General features: G+C 46.9%; 1 protein-coding gene across 1 annotated transcript in view; it reads right to left on the bottom strand.

Annotated features, from left to right (window-relative positions):
* RSL1D1 (ribosomal L1 domain containing 1) overlaps positions 1–22,572 on the bottom strand; it is a 185,522-nt gene that overhangs the window by 38,895 nt on the left and 124,055 nt on the right. Inside the window, exons 5-7 of the mRNA XM_069210183.1 lie at positions 19,983–20,084; positions 18,257–18,350; positions 18,002–18,139 (exon numbers count right to left, since the gene is read on the bottom strand). Coding sequence (XP_069066284.1) covers positions 18,002–18,139; positions 18,257–18,350; positions 19,983–20,084 — 334 coding nt within the window. The remainder of the gene's footprint in view (positions 1–18,001; positions 18,140–18,256; positions 18,351–19,982; positions 20,085–22,572) is intronic.

Genomic DNA, 22,572 nt, shown 5'->3' with positions numbered 1-22,572 from the left:
GTGCACTATACCATAGGTGAGGGTACCAGGGCATGAGCATGGTACCCCTACAGTGTCTAAACAAAACCTTAGACATTGTAAGTGCAGGGTAGCCATAAGAGTATATGGTCTGGGAGTCTGTCCAACACGAACTCCACAGCACCATAATGGCTACACTGAAAACTGGGAAGTTTGGTATCAAACTTCTCAGAACAATAAATGCACACTGATGCCAGTGTACATTTTATTGTAAAATACACCACAGAGGGCACCTTAGAGGTGCCCCCTGAAACTTAACCGACTGTCTGTGTAGGCTGACTAGTTCCAGCAGCCTGCCACACCAGAGACATGTTGCTGGCCCCATGGGGAGAGTGCCTTTGTCACTCTGAGGCCAGTAACAAAGCCTGCACTGGGTGGAGATGCTAACACCTCCCCCAGGCAGGAGCTGTGACACCTGGCGGTGAGCCTCAAAGGCTCACCCCTTTGTCACAGCCCAGCAGGGCACTCCAGCTTAGTGGAGTTGCCCGCCCCCTCCGGCCACGGCCCCCACTTTTGGCGGCAAGGCTGGAGGGAACAAAGAAAGCAACAAGGAGGAGTCACTGGCCAGTCAGGACAGCCCCTAAGGTGTCCTGAGCTGAGGTGACTCTGACTTTTAGAAATCCTCCATCTTGCAGATGGAGGATTCCCCCAATAGGGTTAGGATTGTGACCCCCTCCCCTTGGGAGGAGGCACAAAGAGGGTGTACCCACCCTCAGGGCTAGTAGCCATTGGCTACTAACCCCCCAGACCTAAACACGCCCTTAAATTTAGTATTTAAGGGCTACCCTGAACCCTAGAAAATTAGATTCCTGCAACTACAAGAAGAAGGACTGCCTAGCTGAAAAACCCCTGCAGAGGAAGACCAGAAGACGACAACTGCCTTGGCTCCAGAAACTCACCGGCCTGTCTCCTGCCTTCCAAAGATCCTGCTCCAGCGACGCCTTCCAAAGGGACCAGCGACCTCGACATCCTCTGAGGACTGCCCCTGCTTCGAAAAGACAAGAAACTCCCGAGGACAGCGGACCTGCTCCAAGAAAGGCTGCAACTTTGTTTCCAGCAGCTTTAAAGAACCCTGCAAGCTCCCCGCAAAAGGCGTGAGACTTGCAACACTGCACCCGGCGACCCCGACTCGGCTGGTGGCGATCCAACACCTCAGGAGGGACCCCAGGACTACTCTAAGACTGTGAGTACAAAAACCTGTCCCCCCTGAGCCCCCACAGCGCCGCCTGCAGAGGGAATCCCGAGGCTTCCCCTGACCGCGACTCTTTGAATCCTAAGTCCCGACACCTGGGAGAGACCCTGCACCCGCAGCCCCCAGGACCTGAAGGACCGGACTTTCACTGGAGGAGTGACCCCCAGGAGTCCCTCTCCCTTGCCCAAGTGGAGGTTTCCCCGAGGAACCCCCCCCTTGCCTGCCTGCAGCGCTGAAGAGATCCCTAGATCTCCCATTGACTTCCATTACAAACCCGACGCTTGTTTCTACACTGCACCCGGCCGCCCCCGCGCTGCTGAGGGTGAAATTTCTGTGTGGACTTGTGTCCCCCCCGGTGCCCTACAAAACCCCCCTGGTCTGCCCTCCGAAGACGCGGGTACTTACCTGCAAGCAGACCGGAACCGGGGCACCCCCTTACCTCCATTCTAGCCTATGTGTTTTGGGCACCACTTTGAACTCTGCACCTGACCGGCCCTGAGCTGCTGGTGTGGTGACTTTGGGGTTGCTCTGAACCCCCAACGGTGGGCTACCTTGGACCAAGAACTGAACCCTGTAAGTGTCTTACTTACCTGGTAAACCTAACAAAAACTTACCTCCCCTAGGAACTGTGAAAATTGCACTAAGTGTCCACTTTTAAAACAGCTATTTGTCAATAACTTGAAAAGTATACATGCAATTTTGATGATTTGAAGTCCCTAAAGTACTTACCTGCAATACCTTTCGAATGAGATATTACATGTAGAATTTGAACCTGTGGTTCTTAAAATAAACTAAGAAAAGATATTTTTCTATATAAAAACCTATTGGCTGGATTTGTCTCTGAGTGTGTGTACCTCATTTATTGTCTATGTGTATGTGCAACAAATGCTTAACACTACTCCTTGGATAAGCCTACTGCTCGACCACACTACCACAAAATAGAGCATTAGTATTATCTATTTTTACCACTATTTTACCTCTAAGGGGAACCCTTGGACTCTGTGCATGCTATTCCTTACTTTGAAATAGCACATACAGAGCCAACTTCCTACATTGGTGGATCAGCGGTGGGGTACAAGACTTTGCATTTGCTGGACTACTCAGCCAATACCTGATCACACGACAAATTCCAAAATTGTCATTAGAAATTGATTTTTGCAATTTGAAAAGTTTTCTAAATTCTTAAAAGACCTGCTAGGGCCTTGTGTTAGATCCTGTTTAGCATTTCTTTTAGAGTTTAAAAGTTTGTAAAAGTTTGAATTAGATTCTAGAACCAGTTTTAGTTTCTTAAAAAGTATTCCAACTTTTAGAAGCATAATGTCTAGCACAGATGTGAATGTGGTGGAACTCGACACCACACCTTACCTCCATCTACAGATGAGAGAGCTAAGGTCACTCTGTAAACTAAAGAAAATAGCAATGGGCCCCAAACCTACCAAAGTACAGCTCCAGGAGCTTTTGGCAGAGTTTGAAAAGGCCAACCCCTCTGAGGATGGCAACTCAGAGGATGAAGATAGTGACTTGGAGGGAAATTCCCCCCCTCCAGTCCTACTTAGGGAGAGCAGGGCTTCTCAAGCCCTGACTCCACAAATAATAGTCAGAGATGCTGGTTCCCTCACAGGAGGGACCAACAACTCTGAAATCACTGAGGATAACTCCAGTGAAGAGGACATCCAGTTAGCCAGGATGGCCAAAAGATTGGCTTTGGAAAGACAGATCCTAGCCATAGAGAGGGAAAGACAAGAGATGGGCCTAGGACCCATCAATGGTGGCAGCAACATAAATAGGGTCAGAGATTCTCCTGACATGTTGAAAATCCCCAAAGGGATTGTAACTAAATATGAAGATGGTGATGACATCACCAAATGGTTCACAGCTTTTGAGAGGGCTTGTGTAACCAGAAAAGTGAACAGATCTCACTGGGGTGCTCTCCTTTGGGAAATGTTCACTGGAAAGTGTAGGGATAGACTCCTCACACTCTCTGGAAAAGATGCAGAATCTTATGACCTCATGAAGGGTACCCTGATTGAGGGCTTTGGATTCTCCACTGAGGAGTACAGGATTAGGTTCAGGGGGGCTCAAAAATCCTCGAGCCAGACCTGGGTTGACTTTGTTGACTACTCAGTGAAAACACTAGATGGTTGGATTCAAGGCAGTGGTGTAAATAATTATGATGGGCTGTACAATTTATTTGTGAAGGAACACCTGTTAAGTAATTGTTTCAATGATAAACTGCATCAGCATCTGGTAGACCTAGGACCAATTTCTCCCCAAGAATTGGGAAAGAAGGCGGACCATTGGGTCAAGACAAGGGTGTCCAAGACTTCAACCGGGGGTGACCAAAAGAAAGGGGTCACAAAGACTCCCCAGCAGAAGGGTGATGAGACAACCAAAACTAAAAATAGTAAAGAGTCTTCTACAGGCCCCCAAAAACCTGCACAGGAGGGTGGGCCCAGAGCCTCTTCACAAAACAATGGGTACAAGGGTAAAAACTTTGATCCCAAAAAGGCCTGGTGTCATAGCTGTAAACAGCATGGACACCAAACTGGAGACAAGGCCTGTCCCAAGAAAAGTTCCACTCCAAACTCCAATCCAGGTAACACTGGAATGGCTAGTCTCCAAGTGGGATCAACAGTGTGCCCAGAGCAAATCAGGGTCCACACTGAAGCTACTCTAGTTTCTGAGGGTGGGGTGGATTTAGCCACACTAGCTGTCTGGCCGCCTAACATGCAAAAATACAGACAGCAACTCTTAATTAATGGGACTAGAATAGAGGGCCTGAGGGATACAGGTGCCAGTGTCACCATGGTGACAGAGAAACTGGTTTCCCCTGGCCAATACCTGACTGGAAAAACTTACACAGTCACCAACGCTGACAATCAGAGAAAAGTACATCCCATGGCAATGGTTACTTTAGAATGGGGAGGGGTCAATGGCCTGAAGCAGGTGGTGGTCTCCTCAAATATCCCAGTGGACTGTCTGCTTGGAAATGACCTGGAGTCCTCAGCATGGGCTGAGGTAGAGCTAAAAACCCATGCAGCAATGCTGGGTATCCCTGAACTGGTGTGTGTGAAAACAAGAGCACAATGCAAGGCACAGGGTGAAAAAGTAGAGCTGGAGTCTGGAAAAATGGCCCAGCCTACCAAGAGAACAGGAAAGTCAGTTGGGAAACCAACTGCAACACAGCAAAAGAAAGGGAACCTCTCTTCTCAGGAAGAAGTTCTGCCCTCTGAGGGAACTGAGCCTTTGGAGCTTGAACCTTATCAGGTTGAGCTCTTAGGCCCAGGGGGACCCTCAAGGGAGGAGCTGTGTAAGGGACAAGAAACCTGTCCCTCTCTTGAAGGCCTTAGGCAGCAAGCTGCTGAAGAGTCCAAAGGCAAGAAAAATGGAACACATAGGGTCTATTGGGAAGATGGGCTCCTGTACACTGAGGCCAGAGACCCCAAACCTGGTGCCACTAGGAGAGTGGTAGTGCCTCAGCTGTTCAGAGAGTTCATCCTAACATTGGCCCATGACATTCCCCTTGCTGGACATTTGGGACAAACCAAGACGTGGGAGAGGTTAGTCAACCACTTCTACTGGCCCAATATGTCCAACATGGTTAAGGAGTTTTGCCTCTCCTGCCCCACCTGTCAAGCCAGTGGTAAGACAGGTGGGCATCCAAAGGCCCCCCTCATTCCACTTCCTGTGGTGGGGGTGCCCTTTGAACGAGTGGGTGTGGACATAGTTGGTCCACTGGAACCTCCCACAGCCTCAGGAAATATGTATATCCTGGTAGTAGTGGATCATGCTACCAGGTATCCTGAAGCTATTCCCCTTAGGTCGACTACTGCCCCTGCAGTAGCCAAGGCCCTCATTGGTATCTTTACCAGAGTGGGTTTCCCTAAGGAGGTGGTGTCTGACAGAGGTACCAACTTCATGTCAGCATACCTAAAGCACATGTGGAATGAGTGTGGAGTGACTTATAAATTCACTACACCTTACCATCCACAAACTAATGGCTTAGTTGAGAGATTCAACAAGACATTAAAGGGCATGATCATGGGGCTCCCAGAAAAACTCAAAAGGAGATGGGATGTCCTCCTGCCATGTCTGCTTTTCGCTTACAGGGAGGTACCACAGAAGGGAGTAGGGTTCTCACCCTTTGAACTTCTGTTTGGTCATCCTGTAAGGGGACCACTTGCCCTTGTTAAAGAAGGCTGGGAGAGACCTCTCCATGAGCCTAAACAGGACATAGTGGACTATGTACTTGGCCTTCGCTCTAGAATGGCAGAGTACATGGAAAAGGCAACCAAAAACCTTGAGGCCAGCCAACAACTCCAGAAGTTTTGGTATGACCAAAAGGCTGCACTGGTTGAGTTCCAACCAGGGCAGAAAGTCTGGGTTCTGGAGCCTGTGGCTCCCAGGGCACTCCAGGACAAATGGAGTGGCCCTTACCCAGTGCTAGAGAGGAAGAGTCAGGTCACCTACCTGGTGGACCTGGGCACAAGCAGGAGCCCCAAGAGGGTGATCCATGTGAACCGCCTTAAGCTCTTCCATGACAGGGCTGATGTGAATCTGTTAATGGTAACAGATGAGGATCAGGAGGCAGAGAGTGAACCTCTCCCTGATCTTCTGTCATCAGACCCAAAAGATGGCACAGTAGATGGAGTGATCTACTCAGACACCCTCTCTGGCCAACAGCAGGCTGATTGTAGGAGAGTCCTACAACAGTTTCCTGAGCTTTTCTCCCTAACCCCTGGTCAGACACACCTGTGTACCCATGATGTGGACACAGGAGACAGCATGCCTGTCAAGAACAAAATCTTCAGACAGTCTGACCATGTTAAGGAAAGCATCAAGATGGAAGTCCACAAGATGCTGGAATTGGGAGTGATTGAGCGCTCTGACAGCCCCTGGGCTAGCCCAGTGGTCTTAGTCCCCAAACCTCACACCAAAGATGGAAAGAAAGAGATGAGGTTTTGTGTGGACTACAGAGGGCTCAACTCTGTCACCAAGACAGATGCCCATCCAATTCCAAGAGCTGATGAGCTCATTGATAAGTTAGGTGCTGCCAAATTTCTAAGTACCTTTGACTTGACAGCAGGGTACTGGCAAATAAAAATGGCGCCTGGAGCAAAAGAAAAGACAGCATTCTCCACACCTGATGGGCATTATCAGTTTACTGTTATGCCCTTTGGTTTAAAGAATGCCCCTGCCACCTTCCAAAGGTTGGTGAATCAAGTCCTTGCTGGCTTGGAGTCCTTTAGCACAGCTTATCTTGATGATATTGCTGTCTTTAGCTCCACCTGGCAGGATCACCTGGTCCACCTGAAGAAGGTTTTGAAGGCTCTGCAATCTGCAGGCCTCTCTATCAAGGCATCCAAATGCCAGATAGGGCAGGGAACTGTGGTTTACTTGGGCCACCTTGTAGGTGGAGGCCAAGTTCAGCCACTCCAACCCAAGATCCAGACCATTCTGGACTGGGTAGCTCCAAAAACCCAGACTCAAGTCAGGGCATTCCTTGGCTTGACTGGGTACTACAGGAGGTTTGTGAAGGGATATGGATCCATTGTGACAGCCCTCACTGAGCTCACCTCCAAGAAAATGCCCAAGAAAGTGAACTGGACTGTGGACTGCCAACAGGCCTTTGACACCCTGAAACAGGCAATGTGCTCAGCACCAGTTCTCAAAGCTCCAGATTATTCTAAGCAGTTCATTGTGCAGACTGATGCCTCTGAACATGGGATAGGGGCAGTTTTGTCCCAAACAAATGATGATGGCCTTGACCAGCCTGTTGCTTTCATTAGCAGGAGGTTACTCCCCAGGGAGCAGCGTTGGAGTGCCATTGAGAGGGAGGCCTTTGCTGTGGTTTGGTCCCTGAAGAAGCTGAGACCATACCTCTTTGGGACTCACTTCCTAGTTCAAACTGACCACAGACCTCTCAAATGGCTGATGCAAATGAAAGGTGAAAATCCTAAACTGTTGAGGTGGTCCATCTCCCTACAGGGAATGGACTTTATAGTGGAACACAGACCTGGGACTGCCCATGCCAATGCAGATGGCCTTTCCAGGTTCTTCCACTTAGAAAATGAAGACTCTCTTGGGAAAGGTTAGTCTCATCCTCTTTCGTTTGGGGGGGGGTTGTGTAAGGAAATGCCTCCTTGGCATGGTTGCCCCCTGACTTTTTGCCTTTGCTGATGCTATGTTTACAATTGAAAGTGTGCTGAGGCCTGCTAACCAGGCCCCAGCACCAGTGTTCTTTCCCTAACCTGTACTTTTGTATCCACAATTGGCAGACCCTGGCATCCAGATAAGTCCCTTGTAACTGGTACTTCTAGTACCAAGGGCCCTGATGCCAAGGAAGGTCTCTAAGGGATGCAGCATGTCTTATGCCACCCTGGAGACCTCTCACTCAGCACAGACACACTGCTTGCCAGCTTGTGTGTGCTAGTGAGGACAAAACGAGTAAGTCGACATGGCACTCCCCTCAGGGTGCCATGCCAGCCTCTCACTGCCTATGCAGTATAGGTAAGACACCCCTCTAGCAGGCCTTACAGCCCTAAGGCAGGGTGCACTATACCATAGGTGAGGGTACCAGGGCATGAGCATGGTACCCCTACAGTGTCTAAACAAAACCTTAGACATTGTAAGTGCAGGGTAGCCATAAGAGTATATGGTCTGGGAGTCTGTCCAACACGAACTCCACAGCACCATAATGGCTACACTGAAAACTGGGAAGTTTGGTATCAAACTTCTCAGAACAATAAATGCACACTGATGCCAGTGTACATTTTATTGTAAAATACACCACAGAGGGCACCTTAGAGGTGCCCCCTGAAACTTAACCGACTGTCTGTGTAGGCTGACTAGTTCCAGCAGCCTGCCACACCAGAGACATGTTGCTGGCCCCATGGGGAGAGTGCCTTTGTCACTCTGAGGCCAGTAACAAAGCCTGCACTGGGTGGAGATGCTAACACCTCCCCCAGGCAGGAGCTGTGACACCTGGCGGTGAGCCTCAAAGGCTCACCCCTTTGTCACAGCCCAGCAGGGCACTCCAGCTTAGTGGAGTTGCCCGCCCCCTCCGGCCACGGCCCCCACTTTTGGCGGCAAGGCTGGAGGGAACAAAGAAAGCAACAAGGAGGAGTCACTGGCCAGTCAGGACAGCCCCTAAGGTGTCCTGAGCTGAGGTGACTCTGACTTTTAGAAATCCTCCATCTTGCAGATGGAGGATTCCCCCAATAGGGTTAGGATTGTGACCCCCTCCCCTTGGGAGGAGGCACAAAGAGGGTGTACCCACCCTCAGGGCTAGTAGCCATTGGCTACTAACCCCCCAGACCTAAACACGCCCTTAAATTTAGTATTTAAGGGCTACCCTGAACCCTAGAAAATTAGATTCCTGCAACTACAAGAAGAAGGACTGCCTAGCTGAAAAACCCCTGCAGAGGAAGACCAGAAGACGACAACTGCCTTGGCTCCAGAAACTCACCGGCCTGTCTCCTGCCTTCCAAAGATCCTGCTCCAGCGACGCCTTCCAAAGGGACCAGCGACCTCGACATCCTCTGAGGACTGCCCCTGCTTCGAAAAGACAAGAAACTCCCGAGGACAGCGGACCTGCTCCAAGAAAGGCTGCAACTTTGTTTCCAGCAGCTTTAAAGAACCCTGCAAGCTCCCCGCAAAAGGCGTGAGACTTGCAACACTGCACCCGGCGACCCCGACTCGGCTGGTGGCGATCCAACACCTCAGGAGGGACCCCAGGACTACTCTAAGACTGTGAGTACAAAAACCTGTCCCCCCTGAGCCCCCACAGCGCCGCCTGCAGAGGGAATCCCGAGGCTTCCCCTGACCGCGACTCTTTGAATCCTAAGTCCCGACACCTGGGAGAGACCCTGCACCCGCAGCCCCCAGGACCTGAAGGACCGGACTTTCACTGGAGGAGTGACCCCCAGGAGTCCCTCTCCCTTGCCCAAGTGGAGGTTTCCCCGAGGAACCCCCCCCTTGCCTGCCTGCAGCGCTGAAGAGATCCCTAGATCTCCCATTGACTTCCATTACAAACCCGACGCTTGTTTCTACACTGCACCCGGCCGCCCCCGCGCTGCTGAGGGTGAAATTTCTGTGTGGACTTGTGTCCCCCCCGGTGCCCTACAAAACCCCCCTGGTCTGCCCTCCGAAGACGCGGGTACTTACCTGCAAGCAGACCGGAACCGGGGCACCCCCTTACCTCCATTCTAGCCTATGTGTTTTGGGCACCACTTTGAACTCTGCACCTGACCGGCCCTGAGCTGCTGGTGTGGTGACTTTGGGGTTGCTCTGAACCCCCAACGGTGGGCTACCTTGGACCAAGAACTGAACCCTGTAAGTGTCTTACTTACCTGGTAAACCTAACAAAAACTTACCTCCCCTAGGAACTGTGAAAATTGCACTAAGTGTCCACTTTTAAAACAGCTATTTGTCAATAACTTGAAAAGTATACATGCAATTTTGATGATTTGAAGTCCCTAAAGTACTTACCTGCAATACCTTTCGAATGAGATATTACATGTAGAATTTGAACCTGTGGTTCTTAAAATAAACTAAGAAAAGATATTTTTCTATATAAAAACCTATTGGCTGGATTTGTCTCTGAGTGTGTGTACCTCATTTATTGTCTATGTGTATGTGCAACAAATGCTTAACACTACTCCTTGGATAAGCCTACTGCTCGACCACACTACCACAAAATAGAGCATTAGTATTATCTATTTTTACCACTATTTTACCTCTAAGGGGAACCCTTGGACTCTGTGCATGCTATTCCTTACTTTGAAATAGCACATACAGAGCCAACTTCCTACACTGACCCAATTGTGATCTAATAGCCACTACTACAAAGCTTTTGAAGGCTTCTCCAAAATCTAGATGCATTTTAATAGATTTCCCGGGTATTGTGCCCACTGGAATTTCAGGTCCCACTTCTGAGCCTGCATGTGCCAAAAGGTATGTGATGAGCAGGAAGTCTGAGGTCAACAATTCCAGCAGCCTCAGTAATCCACCCTCAAACATTAAGATCATAGCCAGAATGCCTGGACTCTATGTTCCGGTAGAAAGGCATGAAACCACACAGTATTCAGACGAAAGGGAGTGTCTGCGAAGGAGTCAGGTGTGACTTTTCCCCATTGATGGTGGTCCCCAAAAATGTTAGGAGGTTTGCAGTCAACTGAAAATGGTTGACTACTGCCTAGGGTGAGCCCGCTTTCAGTAGCCAGACGTCAAGATAGGGGTGGACTGGTACCTGTGTACTTCTGAAGATGTGCTACAACCACCACCATCACTTTCATGAGCACCTGGCAGGTGCTGGTAAGCCCAAAAGGGAAGCACTGCGAACTGGAAATGCTCTTGACCCAGCATGAAACATAGTTATCACCATCAAGATTGAAAGATGGGGATGTGAAAATAAGCGCCCTGCAGATCCAACACCACCATCCAGTCTCCAGGCAGAAAGGCCCTGGGCCGGTGTTAACATCTTTAATTTGTCCTTCCAGAGAAAGGTGTTAATAGGACACAGGTCTCAATAGGACAAAGGCTTCCATTCTTTTACCTGTACAAGAAAATAACACTTTCAAGGTCAGAACCCTCTGTGGCCCTTTTGATCAAAAGGGCCTGCACTTCTTGCTATAAGATGGACAGATAGTCCTCCATCAGCCATCCCGAAGGTGGTGGAAGGTACACTGGGCATAAAAGAAAAGGAAGAGCGCAGCCCCAGCAGAAAACTTATAAGACCCACTTTAAGGCTTGCCCCTTTTGGAGGAAATATCGGATCGCATCTCTGACCGGATGTCTGTTTGCCGGCAAGAATACAGGGAGTGCAGAATTATTAGGCAAGTTGTATTTTTGAGGATTCATTTTATTATTGAACAACAACCATGTTCTAAATGAACCCAAAAAACTCATTAATATTGTAAGGAAATGCCTCCTTGGCATGGTTGCCCCCTGACTTTTTGCCTTTGCTGATGCTATGTTTACAATTGAAAGTGTGCTGAGGCCTGCTAACCAGGCCCCAGCACCAGTGTTCTTTCCCTAACCTGTACTTTTGTATCCACAATTGGCAGACCCTGGCATCCAGATAAGTCCCTTGTAACTGGTACTTCTAGTACCAAGGGCCCTGATGCCAAGGAAGGTCTCTAAGGGCTGCAGCATGTCTTATGCCACCCTGGAGACCTCTCACTCAGCACAGACACACTGCTTGCCAGCTTGTGTGTGCTAGTGAGGACAAAACGAGTAAGTCGACATGGCACTCCCCTCAGGGTGCCATGCCAGCCTCTCACTGCCTATGCAGTATAGGTAAGACACCCCTCTAGCAGGCCTTACAGCCCTAAGGCAGGGTGCACTATACCATAGGTGAGGGTACCAGTGCATGAGCATGGTACCCCTACAGTGTCTAAACAAAACCTTAGACATTGTAAGTGCAGGGTAGCCATAAGAGTATATGGTCTGGGAGTCTGTCAAACACGAACTCCACAGCACCATAATGGCTACACTGAAAACTGGGAAGTTTGGTATCAAACTTCTCAGCACAATAAATGCACACTGATGCCAGTGTACATTCTATTGCAAAATACACCCAGAGGGCACCTTAGAGGTGCCCCCTGAAACTTAACCGACTGTCTGTGTAGGCTGACTAGTTCCAGCAGCCTGCCACACTAGAGACATGTTGCTGGCCCCATGGGGAGAGTGCCTTTGTCACTCTGAGGCCAGTAACAAAGCCTGCACTGGGTGGAGATGCTAACACCTCCCCCAGGCAGGAGCTGTAACACCTGGCGGTGAGCCTCAAAGGCTCACCCCTTTGTCACAGCCCAGCAGGGCACTCCAGCTTAGTGGAGTTGCCCGCCCCCTCCGGCCACGGCCCCCACTTTTGGCGGCAAGGCTGGAGGGAACAAAGAAAGCAACAAGGAGGAGTCACTGGCCAGTCAGGACAGCCCCTAAGGTGTCCTGAGCTGAGGTGACTCTGACTTTTAGAAATCCTCCATCTTGCAGATGGAGGATTCCCCCAATAGGGTTAGGATTGTGACCCCCTCCCCTTGGGAGGAGGCACAAAGAGGGTGTACCCACCCTCAGGGCTAGTAGCCATTGGCTACTAACCCCCCAGACCTAAACACGCCCTTAAATTTAGTATTTAAGGGCTACCCTGAACCCTAGAAAATTAGATTCCTGCAACTACAAGAAGGACTGCCTAGCTGAAAACCCCTGCAGAGGAAGACCAGAAGACGACAACTGCCTTGGCTCCAGAAACTCACCGGCCTGTCTCCTGCCTTCCAAAGATCCTGCTCCAGCGACGCCTTCCAAAGGGACCAGCGACCTCGACATCCTCTGAGGACTGCCCCTGCTTCGAAAAGACAAGAAACTCCCGAGGACAGCGGACCTGCTCCAAGAAAGGCTGCAACTTTGTTTCCAGCAGCCTTGAAAGAACCCTGCAAGCTCCCCGCAAGAAGCGTGAGACTTGCAACACTGCACCCTGCGACCCCGACTCGGCTGGTGGAGATCCAACACCTCAGGAGGGACCCCAGGACTACTCTGATACTGTGAGTACCAAAACCTGTCCCCCCTGAGCCCCCACAGCGCCGCCTGCAGAGGAAATCCCGAGGCTTCCCCTGACCGCGACTCTTTGAATCCTAAGTCCCGACGCCTGGGAGAGACCCTGCACCCGCAGCCCCCAGGACCTGAAGGACCGGACTTTCACTGGAGAAGTGACCCCCAGGAGTCCCTCTCCCTTGCCCAAGTGGAGGTTTCCCCGAGGAACCCCCCCCTTGCCTGCCTGCAGCGCTGAAGAGATCCCGAGATCTCTCATAGACTAACATTGCGAACCCGACGCTTGTTTCTACACTGCACCCGGCCGCCCCCGCGCTGCTGAGGGTGAAATTTCTGTGTGGGCTTGTGTCCCCCCCCGGTGCCCTACAAAACCCCTCTGGTCTGCCCTCCGAAGACGCGGGTACTTACCTGCAAGCAGACCGGAACCGGGGCACCCCCTTCTCCCCATTCTAGCCTATGTGTTTTGGGCACCACTTTGAACTCTGCACCCGACCGGCCCTGAGCTGCTGGTGTGGTGACTTTGGGGTTGCTCTGAACCCCCAACGGTGGGCTACCTTGGACCAAGAACTGAACCCTGTAAGTGTCTTACTTACCTGGTAAAACTAACAAATACTTACCTCCCCTAGGAACTGTGAAAATTGCACTAAGTGTCCACTTTTAAAACAGCTATTTGTCAATAACTTGAAAAGTATACATGCAATTTTTATGATTTAAAGTTCCTAATGTACTTACCTGCAATACCTTTCAAACAAGATATTACATGTTAAATTTGAACCTGTGGTTCTTAAAATAAACTAAGAAAAGATATTTTTCTATACAAAAACCTATTGGCTGGATTTGTCTCTGAGTGTGTGTACCTCATTTATTGTCTATGTGTATGTACAACAAATGCTTAACACTACTCCTTGGATAAGCCTACTGCTCGACCACACTACCACAAAATAGAGCATTAGTATTATCTATTTTTACCACTATTTTACCTCTAAGGGGAACCCTTGGACTCTGTGCATGCTATTCCTTACTTTGAAATAGCACATACAGAGCCAACTTCCTACAAATATCAAAGCTGAATATTTTTGGAAGTAGTTTTTAGTTTGTTTTTATTTTTTAGCTATGTTAGGGGGATATCTGTGTGTGCAGGTGACTCTTACTGTGCATAATTATTAGGCAACTTAACAAAAAACAAATATATACCCATTTCAATTATTTATTATTACCAGTGAAACCAATATAACATCAACATTCACAAATATACATTTCTGACATTCAAAAACAAAACAAAAACAAATCAGTGACCAATATAGCCACCTTTCTTTGCAAGGACACTCAAAAGCCTGCCATCCATGGATTCTGTCAGTGTTTTGATCTGTTCACCATCAACATTGCGTGCAGCAGCAACCACAGCCTCCCAGACACTGTTCAGAGAGGTGTACTGTTTTCCCTCCTTGTAAATCTCACATTTGATGATGGACCACAGGTTCTCAATGGGGTTCAGATCAGGTGAACAAGGAGGCCATGTCATTAGATTTCCTTCTTTTATACCCTTTCTTGCCAGCCACGCTGTGGAGTACTTGGACGCGTGTGATGGAGCATTGTCCTGCATGAAAATCATGTTTTTCTTGAAGGATGCAGACTTCTTCCTGTACCACTGCTTGAAGAAGGTGTCTTCCAGGAACTGGCAGTAGGACTGGGAGTTGAGCTTGACTCCATCCTCAACCCGAAAAGGCCCCACAAGCTCATCTTTGATACCAGCCCAAACCAGTACTCCACCTCCACCTTGCTGGCGTCTGAGTCGGACTGGAGCTCTCTGCCCTTTACCATTCCAGCCACGGGCCCATCCATCTGGCCCATCAAGACTCACTCTCATTTCATCAGTCCATAAAACCTTAGAAAAATCAGTCTTGAGATATTTCTTGGCCCAGTCTTGACGTTTCAGCTTGTTTGTCTTGTTCAGTGGTGGTCGTCTTTCAGCCTTTCTTACCTTGGCCATGTCTCTGAGAATTGCACACCTTGTGCTTTTGGGCACTCCAGTGATGTTGCAGCTCTGAAATATGGCCAAACTGGTGGCAAGTGGCATCGTGGCAGCTGCACGCTTGACTTTTCTCAGTTCATGGGCAGTTATTTTGCGCCTTGGTTTTTCCACACGCTTCTTGCGACCCTGTTGACTATTTTGAACGAAACGCTTGATTGTTCGATGATCACGCTTCAGAAGCTTTGCAATTTTAAGAGTGCTGCATCCCTCTGCAAGATATCTCACTATTTTTTACTTTTCGGAGCCTGTCAAGTCCTTCTTTTGACCCATTTTGCCAAAGGAAAGGAAGTTGCCTAATAATTATGCACACCTGATATAGGGTGTTGATGTCATTAGACCACACCCCTTCTCATTACAGAGATGCACATCACCTAATATGCTTAATTGGTAGTAGGCTTTCGAGCCTATACAGCTTGGAGTAAGACAACATGCATAAAGAGGATGATGTGGTCCGAATACTCATTTGCCTAATAATTCTGCACTCCCTGTACACTAAATCAGCTTAGCAGTTGTGGCTGCTGGATGGGTGAGGTACTAAACTGCATGTCGCCACTGTTGAACCCTCTGCCTCAGGGAACTGTGGCCCTAGCCAAGAAAGGGCCGAAGAGCGTGGTAGGCTGGATGGGTAATCAGGTGTTGACAGACAGGAAAGCCCCTACTGCTGCCACAGATATGTTGAAATTGCCTTGTGGAAGTAAACAGGCCCAAGGAAATGCGCAGTGGCTGTGCTTTATTTAAGGTGTTCAAAGTCTGTATTGACTTTATCCCCAAAAAGGTGTGAACTGTTGAAGAGCATGTCCATTAAAGGTGCCTGTGTGTCCCTGGAAAACCTCTGAAACCTCTTCGGGCGTGTGAAGGAGTCACCCTGGTGCCAGTTCCTATACAGTCACTTGTGTCTTATCCTGAGCGTATAAGAAATGCTGCTGTATAGCAGCCGTCCTTAACAGCTTGTGTGACACCCTAAAGTCATCTGGAACAGACAGTAAAACGTCAGCTACTGTATCCCAAACGGCATGGGAGTTTCAGGCTAGAAGACACTTGCCACTGACCTATCTGAAAGGAAAGCTTGTGAAGAAAATATTATGTTGCCAAAAGTCTTGATTTGCTTGGACGCACGATCAGGAGCAACAGAAGGAAAACCTTTTGGACTGACCCTACTGGTGGAAGCTTGGACCAACAGACTCTCTGGAGCAGGATGCTGTGTGAGAAAGGCAGGGTTGTCAAGCACAGGGCGATGGAGACGGGCAACCTGCCATTTTGATGGGCGGTACCAATTAGTGTCTGAACGAAGTGCTCAGAAGTGTATCAGTAAGAGCCCTATTAAAAAGCAACAGACTCAGTGGGAGCCTGACCAGGTTGCAATACTTTGGAGTGAATATTTTTGACTTCCATAATTGATAGTTGCAAGTCAAACACCTCAGCTACCCTTCAAATCATAACAGCAAAAGGAGGACTCTCCTAGATAGCTAGAGATGGAGGAGACACAAGACCAGTATCATGTGAAGTGTCAAGCCCATTGGCATTGTGTAGCTTCTCATAACAGTCATCATCATACTGGGTAACAAAATCACCCCCTCCTCTTCTCAGAATCGGTGCCAAATATGCGATATAAAATCTGGGACCTACCATGTGGATAAGGCAGCGTATTAGAGTCACATGGACTGATCGAAGTTTGCATGTCGTCTGGCATCAGACACAGCTTCAGTCGAGGTTGCAGCGGGTTTCGAGTCGGATAGCGCTATATATGTCCTCAGCATCAATGGTGTTGGCATCCTCGTAGATGCAAATGGGGCTAGCACATCTGGTGGTCCCGAGGCCAAAGGTGCAACCAAAGTTGGTTGGTCTAAAGGGCACAGACAGCATTGAGGGCAAACCAGACGATGGTAGTCCAACAGGAGGCCCTTGCAGTTTAAGGGTCTCAAAGCTGATTCATCAGGACCAAGGACTGAATTGGCTCCTATGTAGATGGGGAGCAAGACCGAGAGGCATGCCGATCCCCCAGTGCACTATCTGGAGTTTGAGTGACTAGAAAGGGCTATTCCTCACTTGGGCTTTTTTTTCTTCTAAACTTACCCAAAGAGTTTGATCACGACAAGGACATGCCAAGATAACAACTGTGGGAGTGGAATCAAGAGTGTCCTCTGAGCTTTGGGCGGTCCTGGCACTGAGCCTTCTTGTGTGTTGCAACAGAGTTTGGCCTCGTGTTCTCAAAAAGCACTCCGGTTCATCTGCATGCAGTTGCCACAGGCAGTGGAGTCATGGTCTGGCCCTAGGCATCAAAAAAATAATTTGTGCGAGTCTGTCAGTAACGTTTGTTCGCAACAGTCCGTGCACAGCTTGAACCGTGTCATTTTAAGGTATGACATTTTCCTCTACACACAGGATAATTGTGAGAAAAAACTCAGGTCAATGACCAAAGAGAAGTTGCAGGTCTTTGTCTACAGGCATAGAAAGAAAGGAACTGATGTTACCGTGCAAGAGTAGTGTTTATATGCGGTTCCAGATGTCACTCCCTGGGCAGAACAGTCCCCGTGCCGAGCTGCCCAAAGCCATCAATTGGCTTGAAGAAGTACTGCTGAAAAGTTTCCAGATCCAGTCTAATGCCTAGGGAGTATTTACAAGGTGAGGAATCTGAGGTTAGAAGCGCCCATAAGAAATTAAAAGCACTAAATTGCTGAAAATCAAAATTTGTGCTTACTGTGTCAATGCCCAGTACAGAAAGAAAGAAAAATCGACAAGAGCTGAAATTTGGAGCACCTAACGATTCTTCCAAAATGGTCTAATCTTTTCTGAATCACTTTAAAAAAAGCTAAAATGGTTGGCATCTTACAGAAATATTGCTACGTGTAGTTGAAATAACTTTAAAAAATGCAGAGCTTAACTGGACCACTGCACATGGTGGCAGATGGTAGCAGCGAAGATGGCCTTTAGGGAGAGGGTTTGGGACGCTCCGTTGGCTGCCTTATCCACACACACACAATGTAGTGAATAAGCTACTAAAAACAATAAATGTATATGTTTAAAATACCATCTGAAATGTCCAAGATCAGAATTGCCTGACAATGTACAATATTTGACGAAGCAAATCTATGAAACATTTTGCCTTTGAGAATCTATTTTACCTTGGATAAAACAAAAAATGAAAACGTTTTGAATTGTATTAGCAGATTAACAATGACACTACAGCAAATATTTTAAGATGCTTAATAGCAAACCTTTTCTGGTTTCTTTTCTTTTGAGGCAATTGCGTTGAGCGTGTCAAGGTCATCCATGTTGGAAATATTGGATGTAAATATTGGCAGGGCAACAGAATTTGTGGTTTTTAAGTGCAAAAGTTTAACATTCTTCCATGTCTGTCAAAGAAATAAACAGAATGAAAATATGATTTAAGGAAAGTTACAACTTAACATTTCCATGAAGTGAAAGAAAGCATACCAATGTACAACCGTGTTAGGACATAGAAAACTAACCTTTGGTAACTTTTCTCCAATTACAGTGGCAGAAGCTTTAATGTTTTCTACAAGCTCATCTACCTTCATTCCAGTGTGGCCCACCCGTACTGCACTGAAAAAAGATGGACACAAAAAAGTGTGTGGATTTTAAATTGACATCTATGAGCGCCTTCATATGTACAGGATATAATTTATTTATTCACATAAATACATTTGGCTATACCCTATGGAACACATAGCACATGCTCAGTCTCTGGATGTTTATTACTATTTAGTCACTTGTTCATGCTGAGCAGTAGAGCAGCTTAGCACGCACAAACACTAAACTAGAAAGTAATGCCCTCAACCAACTACCCTTTGTCAGAGTCAGCTTACCTTGAGTTGAAATGCTTAATTAGCCATCCTACATCTTAGTAAATTTACTAAATCTTTCACAGGTAAATCATCAGTTTTAGAATTACATTTAAACTTAGGATGAGACCTTTCTTTCAGATACTAGAGTCATCGCTTTTTGAGGAACATGTGCGAGTACTGGTGTTCATTACTAGTATTCCTCGACCAGGAATGTTACAGAACTCCAACTGCATTACCAAGTTACTCTCTATGTGCACTTTTCCCCTCAAGGGCAGTCAGGTCGAGCAGCCAATACTTACTTCATGAAGTAGCAGAAGTTTGAAACTGAGAAACTGTATGACAGTAAGTAAACAGACACTGTATGACACAGTAATACGAACTCAATGATCTACCACTGCTAGAACATGAAAGAACAATATGACTTTTACTAAATGGTAAGTCAAATGGCAGCTAGAATTACTAAGAAATTAACACAATCACAGCTGTGGTGCTCTATCTGACCATTCTATTCCGATCTACTTTATGATGTTCGTCCAATGAACTCAACAAATAACTGACTTCCCCATGACCCAAATGGCAACAATACAAAAACAGGCCTCGTTCATGTCTCAATTAAGATACAATAGATAGACTTCACTTCGGGGCCCTCTGCTTCAAATGTAGAGCAGTCTGGAGAAATGTCCTCTTCAGGCACTGGTACATCCACCATCCCAAACGTATTTCTAAGATACTCAATAGGTGATATCTCTCAGAAACTAGCATCGTAAAAGCCAATAGGTCTCTTGTATATAAAGCAAGTGCTAAGCTATTGGTTTTCTCAGTGCTGGTTTGTAAAGCATTTTTTGAAAAAATGCGAGAGAGAAAAAACATTCCAAACTACTGCAGTAAAAGTAAACATAGATCTAAAGTTATCTCAGAACTCTACAATTAATTTCAATATGTTCAATCTGTGTAAATGGTATTGTTTATTTTTCAAGCACTTTTTTTCCGGAAACTGAACAGAATTTAAAAAGAATAAAGGTCGTGTCAGATATTAAAAGAAAATGCTTGTCGAGGTCTAATTTACAGGACTCATAAATGAAACTGGTGCTCCAGTCATTGGGCCCTCTGCAGTAGTCCATGGAGAAGATTTATGGCCCACCAAGAGGAGAGGCATCTACTTTTCAGTCATGCGTAGATCCTCACCTTCAAACGCCAGCTCAGCGCCGCAGACAAACCTATCCCTAGCACCATAAAAGTCTAGTGTGCAAAGGTCTGTGCTTTTATGCAACATGTGGAAAGCAGGAGATAAAACAAAAACAACCCCAGCAAAAATATACCCCCTGCTTTGTTTATCGCAGGGCAGGTATTTGAGGTGGAATGAAAGCTCAGTTCTACATATGACACTTACTAGCAGCAGCCTTTGCTGTTCACTGAAAGAGTTGTTCCCTGGATAATTTTGTTGAGTGTCGGAGCAAGATTCTTTTCTTTCAGGCTTACAGATAGAGGCGCTCTAAAATAAAACAAAACCAGTTTCAATAAAGTTCATAAAAAAGGCTATACAAAATTATACAAACATTTACGCAGGTTTAGTTCAGGCACTTCATTGTAATACTTTGTGCAGTTCATCATGCAACTCCAACTACTTACATCAATGAAAGTTTAGTGATCCCGTTTGGCAGTGGGAAGACGGAACACACATTTTGGTCTGGGTGTTGGAGCATGTATTTATCTCAAGTCAATTCCCTCCTAAACGTCAAAAATGACGATGTGCATATTAAACATATGTGGATGTAGGCAAGTTATTTATCAACTATCTGACACTTAAAAGACAATAAAAATAACGTCCTTGATCTGCAGTGTCTCTTACGCTTGTGCAGAAGACCTAATGTGTAAGGAAACCAGGAGCAAGCCCTAAAGTAAACTACTGACATTGACATTCTAGCGTGTGGGAGTATTCAGAGGATTGCTCAAGTCTGAATGACTTCATTAGAAACCATAAATCATCAAGTGGTACTTTTGCATTATCGATCCATTTTAGGTTAACGTGCTGTGCATATTTATGGCCTCGAGTGATCCTGTTTTGCCTGTTTTTGAGCGGGGGGACAAAATAGCCTCATGCATGGGTCTCTAGAATGAGACTCTACAATGTTCTCAAACATCATGGCGCTCAAGAGCAATTCATTTTATTTCTTCCTCTTCAACCCTTTGTGACTCTATAACATAAAATATCCTGCAAGGCTAGTGTTACAGGTACATACCTTGCTTTTGCAGCTAGAATCAATCACAGATTCACATACAGTGTATCAATCCCACTCTATGCACAGGGGCATGAGGTTGGCAGTGCATTTATAAAGGTACCCCTTTTCACACTATCTGCTCTTGTGTGACAATCGATGCAATAATGTTTTCTAAAAGTGCGGCAGAAACCTATGTTCCTGATTTTTGATGTCTAGCATACAGACATCGGTTAGCTGTCTCCTGTCGAGCTACTGTGGAGAATACCAAAACCTACAGAGTGATTTGTGTCAGCCCACTGGGTACTATTGGTTGGCTTTCTTGTCAATCTCCTTTCCCTGCTTCTTTTTTGATGGACAGCCTTCCTCTTCTTGTGTCCCATCGCTTGATGATACCTTCCTTACCATCATTTTTATTGGGTAACGCAAATCCTTCCACTGCTTACTTTCTGTTTGCAACTTTCTTCTTTTTAGTTCAGTACTCTAAATGAAAGCATGCGTTTTTGCCCTCGCCCTTGTGTGTTTGTTCTCTGCCTAAATCAATGCCCTGACGCTCTTCCATTGTTTACCGCACCAGTCCCATGTTTTTTTTTTTTTTTAATTATGAATTCCCCTTGCCCTAAATGCTGATTTATTTCTTACGCTCCCCTGGTACTGGTAATTCCCCACCACCAGCTTTTACTTTTGTAACCACATCCCAATGGGAATGCTTGCTTCACTGCCCCAGTTGCATACTTTAAAAAAATAAATAATAGACACTATACATGTATTACCTACCGGCGGTAAACTTTTTTTGACTTGCCTATTTCTTTTGCGCCGTTTGACAGATCCTCACAACATTTCCCAAAAAAGTGAGCAGATGATTCTTACTGCACACAGAAGGTTGTGGGGTGATATTTCAAGCAGGGGCTGAGAAAAGGTGGGGGTTAAAAAAAACATGCGTGTACAATGTTAATTCCCATAGGAGTTTTGAACACTACGACAGTCTGAACCGCTGGATGGAATTACACAAAATTTGGCAGACAGGTAGGTTGCGGTACACAGATTATGCTTTGGGATATTTGGTGTAAATTTGTTCAGTAGTTTGAGAAATTAAAGAGAAATACATTTGTATATGTAAGGCTGCGAATCCATCGCAACATTTTTGCAGTGATCGCAGTGTAATTTGCGAATGCACACGCCAACGGGAATGCTGTGACTGGCTGGCCACAACTTGACCTGAAAGTTGTGGCCACCATTTTAGGTAATGGGACAGTCCCCGGAGCTGAAAAATAAAATGAAAAGTGGCATAAGGATTCAAACTGGAGGTACCCTGACCACAGGGATGTGATTACAGTGATCTTTTAGGGTGTAATTATGCTCTTAAAAACATTGTTGTTTTCTATCAGCGCAATGGCGACGCTCAGCGCAGGTCCCCTGTGTAACACCGTAACTAATTTGTGAATATCTACAAGAACAAAAAACATTCAGACCCTGTAAGGAAATGCCTCCTTGGCATGGTTGCCCCCTGACTTTTTGCCTTTGCTGATGCTATGTTTACAATTGAAAGTGTGCTGAGGCCTGCTAACCAGGCCCCAGCACCAGTGTTCTTTCCCTAACCTGTACTTTTGTATCCACAATTGGCAGACCCTGGCATCCAGATAAGTCCCTTGTAACTGGTACTTCTAGTACCAAGGGCCCTGATGCCAAGGAAGGTCTCTAAGGGCTGCAGCATGTCTTATGCCACCCTGGAGACCTCTCACTCAGCACAGACACACTGCTTGC

This window comes from Pleurodeles waltl, chromosome 10 (genome assembly GCF_031143425.1).
Source record: "Pleurodeles waltl isolate 20211129_DDA chromosome 10, aPleWal1.hap1.20221129, whole genome shotgun sequence".
Lineage (NCBI taxonomy): Eukaryota > Metazoa > Chordata > Amphibia > Caudata > Salamandridae > Pleurodeles > Pleurodeles waltl.
This window is presented reverse-complemented; position numbering and strand designations above follow the sequence as displayed.